At 40.3% G+C, this 6,610-nt stretch overlaps 2 protein-coding genes across 2 annotated transcripts; both read left to right on the top strand.

The window, feature by feature from the left end:
- Positions 1-1,529: 1,529 nt before the first annotated feature.
- On the top strand, positions 1,530-2,448 carry LOC308083609 (uncharacterized protein; the record flags this gene model as incomplete). Its single annotated transcript, XM_080425924.1, has 4 exons — positions 1,530-1,625; positions 1,762-1,948; positions 2,055-2,297; positions 2,405-2,448. The coding sequence occupies 4 exons, from the start codon at positions 1,530-1,532 to the stop codon at positions 2,446-2,448; spliced, it is 570 nt and encodes a 189-aa protein (XP_080282050.1).
- A 21-nt stretch (positions 2,449-2,469) lies between these two features.
- Positions 2,470-6,158, top strand: LOC308083608 (uncharacterized protein; the record flags this gene model as incomplete). The annotated part of the gene is made up of 3 exons (XM_080425923.1): positions 2,470-2,577; positions 5,602-5,750; positions 5,920-6,158. Exons 1-3 carry the CDS (start codon positions 2,567-2,569, stop codon positions 6,156-6,158), a joined length of 399 nt encoding a protein of 132 aa, XP_080282049.1. The 5' UTR covers positions 2,470-2,566.
- Between the last annotated feature and the right edge of the window lie 452 nt (positions 6,159-6,610).

Below are 6,610 nucleotides of genomic sequence, written 5' to 3'. Positions count from 1 at the left end.
TTCAACAGGGGTTCCGGGACCCCTAGGGGGTCCTCAAAGTTACTACAGGGGGGCTGCCAAATCGGTGATAGGATTTATTTTAATTTGTTTACATGAACCGTAGCAGAATTTTTGGAGGAGAATTTTTGCCAAAAATTGCAGATCTACAAGCTCACAAGGCATTGTTAGCTTGTAGATCGGCTATATTCGTCAAAGAGGTTTGGTGTTGAGGGAAAAAAGGAACAGACCAAGTACAGAGCGAAGTGGTTAAATGTCTGAAAACATACACTGATGATAGTGTCTGAAAACGTACACTGATGATAGTGCTGTCAAACAAGTCTGAAACTATCTATGAAATCTATGAAAAAGTTGAATCTGCAACACACCCATTTCCATTGACATATACTTTATTGAGGTGACAGCTCAAGGGACCATTTGGAAAATGGTGATGGCCTTTTTCCCTTGCCAAAATGTTGTCTTACTTTGAATCAGTAGGTATTTCTCTCGGTCAAGGGGTCCCTGGGCTGAAAAACGTTGAAGACTCCTGCTGTAGTGTATTGGCTGCATAATTTGTTGTATTTTCATTGCTCATAACATTATTATTTTGGTTGACTATTGCTATCATTACAAGTCCTACTGTACTGTGTGTACAGTATATATAACACTCCTATTCTTATATATGTTCCAGGTTCTCAAGCTACGGTAGCCACTAAGAGTGTTGCTGTGGGCACCCAGTCTCTGTTGCTTCCAGGCACATCTCCTCTGAAGAGGAAAGCTGTAGAGCCAGCTGATAGCCCGGCAGCAAAGCAACCACACATGGAGCTGCTGCCTTCTCAGGAGTCTGAGGCCCCATCCCTCGGTTCAGATGATGACCCCACCTACCGTCCCAGCATGTCTATATTGGATGACGACATCAGTGAATAGTAAATGAAATTTGCTTATTAGATCTTTGTTAACCACATGAACATTAGCATCCATATTCTGGGCATGTCATAGGTGAATATTTTGCAAAAATCGATGAACATATACGGTAGCTAAAAAAAGAAAAGAAAAAAAAGAATCCTTGAAAATGGCACATTGCAACGCAACATGTTGGCTTGTAGATCTCCTATTTTCTCTATCTAATGTACAACATAGTACAGTACGTATATAGAGTTGCCCGATAGGAAAATGTATCCTCATCATAATTATATTTTATTCAGTTATGCTGACACGAGAAAGTTCTAATCTTCTAGAAGATTATACACTTTGTAACAAGTCTTTCTTGTTGTGTGTATTTTTCTTTGTCAACAGAGAACCAACCAAGCCACAGGATACGGTGAAGTACTTGGTGCTACAGAGGGATGTGGTATGAACACTGTTACAGTTACATTCTTATTTGACATTACAGGTGCTCAATGCAATGAACGTGAGAACCTTCAGCAGAATGTCACATCGCAATCATGTGGACAAGTACATTATGCCTTCTGTTCTACATAAATGGCGGACACACCAGGCGGACTTGCTTGAGGGACTTAAAACGGAGGGCAACAGTATCTCTTGGTGGAGACATGAGAGCTGACAGCCCAGGTCACTGCGCAAAGTACGGCTCTTACTCCATGATGGATCTCAACACTAACAACATAGTTGATATCCAGCTGGTACAGGTACTGTAAATAGATTGTAAAACTAGAAAATGTGATCAGTAGAGCACAGAACTTCACCAATGAGGCAGATCTGTTATTCACGTACGTGTGTGTGTGTGTGTGTGTGTGTGTGTGTGTGTGTTTTTATGATACACAGAGCAATGAAGTAAAGAGCAGTGTCCACATGGAGAAGGAAGGGCTGATCCGGAGTCTAAAATACCTTCACAAAGCTGGCGTCAAGGTGGATTGCCTGGTGACAGACCGACACAACCAGGTTCAGAAGTTCATGAAGGAAGAGAAATCTGAGATTACCCACTATTACGATGTGTGGCATTTATGTAAAGGTAGGATATTATGGGAAATGTTGTTTATTGATCATTTGTAGCACCGCTACACTTGTGCAACAACCACCCTATAAAAATATTTTACATATTTTCTAACTGTTCTCAGCTCTTACCAAGAAGGTGGTTGCCATCTCCAAGTTGAAAGAATGCACTAAAGTCAACTTGTGGAAGCAGAGCGTGAAGAATCACCTCTACTGGTCAGCATCTGGTTCATCCAGTGGAGAGGAAACAGTGGCGAAGTGGACATCTGTCATCAACCACATCACCAATGTTCATGTCCATGACAATCCACACTTCCCCATGTGCCTCCATCCCCCCTCCACTGACAAAAACAAGTGGCTGAAGCCTGGTATGCCACTCTTCAATAGCAAACTCTTGTCATTTGAATCCTGTAATATACTCTCAAGATGCAATCCACTGAAAATATTTTATACAGTATACTCTTTCCCCCTGTAGCATCAAAGGCCGCCATTCAAGCTGACGACGGCATTGACAAATAAACGCGTTCTGGGTGATGTGAAGAAGCTGAGTCCTCTCTACCAGACATCTGCCTTGGAGGGGTTCCACAGTGTGATTCTGCGGTTCGCACCGAAAAATGTGGTCTTTTCCTACCTAGGAATGCTTTGCAGGTAAATTATATTGTAATCATGTTGTCTATATCGTGTTGCAATATTATGCAAATGATAACATTCATAATATCAGCGACTGAGTATTTACAAAAGCGCTGTATAAATTGTATGTATGTATTATTACAATGAAAAGAAGGAAGTCCGCACACTGTTCTCAAGCTCCAAGAAACTCACTTTTTATTTTGCAACGTTTCGACCTTCTAGGTCTTCATCAGGCAAATATATGATATATATGATATATATATATATATATCATATATCATATATTTGCAAATATATGATATATATGATATATATGATATATATATATATATATCATATATCATATATTTGCCTGATGAAGACCTAGAAGGTCGAAACGTTGCAAAATAAAAAGTGAGTTTCTTGGAGCTTGAGAACAGTGTGCAGACTTCCTTCTTTTCCTTGATTCTTCCCTTGATGTCCAGCACCTGGCCTAAATGCAGGCGTGGGATGTGCACACAATCTTCTCTTCAGACTCTATCATTGTCCAGTCATACAGAACCAGTATAGAGACATAACAGACTCTATCATTGTCCAGTCAAACAGAACCAGTATAGAGATATAACAGACTCTATCATTGTCCAGTCAGAACCAGTATAGAGACATAACAGACTCTATCATTGTCCAGTCAGAACCAGTATAGAGACATAACAGACTATCATTGTCCAGTCAGAACCAGTATAGAGACATAACAGACTCTATCATTGTCCAGTCATACAGAACCAGTATAGAGACATAACAGACTATCATTGTCCAGTCAGAACCAGTATAGAGACATAAGACTCTATCATTGTCCAGTCATACAGAACTAGTATAGAGACATAACAGACTATCATTGTCCAGTCAGAACCAGTATAGAGACATAACAGACTCTATCATTGTCCAGTCATACAGAACCAGTATAGAGACATAACAGACTCTATCATTGTCCAGTCAAACAGAACCAGTATAGAGACATAACAGACTCTATCATTGTCCAGTCAGAACCAGTATAGAGACATAACAGACTCTATCATTGTCCAGTCAGAACCAGTATAGAGACATAACAGACTATCATTGTCCAGTCAGAACCAGTATAGAGACATAACAGACTCTATCATTGTCCAGTCATACAGAACCAGTATAGAGACATAACAGACTATCATTGTCCAGTCAGAACCAGTATAGAGACATAACAGACTCTATCATTGTCCAGTCATACAGAACCAGTATAGAGACATAACAGACTCTATCATTGTCCAGTCATACAGAACCAGTATAGAGACATAACAGACTCTATCATTGTCCAGTCAAACAGAACCAGTATAGAGACATAACAGACTCTATCATTGTCCAGTCAAACAGAACCAGTATAGAGACATAACAGACTCTATCATTGTCCAGTCATACAGAACCAGTATAGAGACATAACAGACTCTATCATTGTCCAGTCAAACAGAACCAGTATAGAGACATAACAGACTCTATCATTGTCCAGTCAGAACCAGTATAGAGACATAACAGACTCTATCATTGTCCAGTCAGAACCAGTATAGAGACATAACAGACTCTATCATTGTCCAGTCAGAACCAGTATAGAGACATAACAGACTATCATTGTCCAGTCAGAACCAGTATAGAGACATAACAGACTCTATCATTGTCCAGTCATACAGAACCAGTATAGAGACATAACAGACTATCATTGTCCAGTCAGAACCAGTATAGAGACATAAGACTCTATCATTGTCCAGTCATACAGAACTAGTATAGAGACATAACAGACTATCATTGTCCAGTCAGAACCAGTATAGAGACATAACAGACTCTATCATTGTCCAGTCATACAGAACCAGTATAGAGACATAACAGACTCTATCATTGTCCAGTCAAACAGAACCAGTATAGAGACATAACAGACTCTATCATTGTCCAGTCAGAACCAGTATAGAGACATAACAGACTCTATCATTGTCCAGTCAGAACCAGTATAGAGACATAACAGACTCTATCATTGTCCAGTCAGAACCAGTATAGAGACATAACAGACTATCATTGTCCAGTCAGAACCAGTATAGAGACATAACAGACTCTATCATTGTCCAGTCATACAGAACCAGTATAGAGACATAACAGACTATCATTGTCCAGTCAGAACCAGTATAGAGACATAACAGACTCTATCATTGTCCAGTCATACAGAACCAGTATAGAGACATAACAGACTCTATCATTGTCCAGTCATACAGAACCAGTATAGAGACATAACAGACTCTATCATTGTCCAGTCAGAACCAGTATAGAGACATAAGACTCTATCATTGTCCAGTCATACAGAACTAGTATAGAGACATAACAGACTATCATTGTCCAGTCAGAACCAGTATAGAGACATAACAGACTCTATCATTGTCCAGTCATACAGAACCAGTATAGAGACATAACAGACTCTATCATTGTCCAGTCAAACAGAACCAGTATAGAGACATAACAGACTCTATCATTGTCCAGTCAGAACCAGTATAGAGACATAACAGACTCTATCATTGTCCAGTCAGAACCAGTATAGAGACATAACAGACTCTATCATTGTCCAGTCAGAACCAGTATAGAGACATAACAGACTATCATTGTCCAGTCAGAACCAGTATAGAGACATAACAGACTCTATCATTGTCCAGTCATACAGAACCAGTATAGAGACATAACAGACTATCATTGTCCAGTCAGAACCAGTATAGAGACATAACAGACTCTATCATTGTCCAGTCATACAGAACCAGTATAGAGACATAACAGACTCTATCATTGTCCAGTCATACAGAACCAGTATAGAGACATAACAGACTCTATCATTGTCCAGTCAAACAGAACCAGTATAGAGACATAACAGACTCTATCAATGTCCAGTCATACAGAACCAGTATAGAGACATAAAAGACAGTTTGAACTGTATTATTACAATGCCATTTCATTTGGAAATCTACAAACTATCTTGGGTTCATCCCATTCTTCTCATTTCAGGCTTTACCTGGCCGCATTGCATTTCAATGAAAATGCTGGACGTCTCCAAGCGATCACTGCAGCAGGAGCTCCGCGGTACAGCATACGGTTTCCCAAGGCCAAGAAAGGCGATCATGTTGTCACCGCGGTTAAGACCAACTATACTACCGGTTAGTTACATGTAATTCTCAAGTTTCTGATTCAAGTTTTAATCTGCATACCGTGGTCATCAGTCAAATTGTGCATCATAAATGTTCTAATTACATTGGAAACATTTGAGACCATATGAATTACTCAAACTACTGTACATGCTGTTATGTGTTCTCTCCTGTATTGTAGAATATGTGACAGAGCTTACAGACCTCCTCTTTAATGAGGTCTTCCCCAACCCTGCACCTTTTGTGGCCAAGATGAAAGAGTTGCCTGTCCCTGGATTCCTGTGCTCACAGTACGAGCATCCTGAAAAGGCTGCTGCAGTTGCTGCCCATCTGTCCCGGTTCATCCGCCCAGAGCCAGAGTCAATAGAGCCAACGCCTGGTGGTGACCCAACGCCTGGTGGTGACCCAACACCCGTCTAATCCCTTCCCCAATCACTTGCCACCATGTAAGTCACCATCTGTACCCTTGTTCCCTTAGTCAAAATGTTTGTTTAGAAAAAGCAGTGGCATGATTCTCTTCATTTTTTTTTCAGGGTTGTCCAGATTTCACACCAGTGCAGCTGTCACTTTTACACATTCAATCTTCGCTGTTTTGGCGCAAATAAATCTGTGCTATTGAACACTATTTACGTGTGTGTGTGTGTGTGTGTGTGTGTGTGTGTGTGTGTGTGTGTGTGTGTGAACCAATGAAAAGTATTAAAAGTGCTTCAGACTAAACCTCCTGAGGATCCATTGGAAACTGTCGGTCAAACCACCCAACTCAGGTTTTTTTCTTTGTCATTCTAATCAATGATGGACATAATTATCTCCACATCACTGGTCAAAAACCTCCTAACTCCGCTTGAGCTGTATTTGGGTAAAGCGATGATAAA

The sequence above is a fragment of the Gymnoscopelus braueri genome (genome assembly GCF_963280865.1).
Source record: "Gymnoscopelus braueri genome assembly, chromosome: 4".
In the NCBI taxonomy this organism is placed as follows: domain Eukaryota; kingdom Metazoa; phylum Chordata; class Actinopteri; order Myctophiformes; family Myctophidae; genus Gymnoscopelus; species Gymnoscopelus braueri.
Note: the sequence above shows the minus strand (reverse complement) of the source record. Positions and strands in the feature narration are given on the sequence as shown.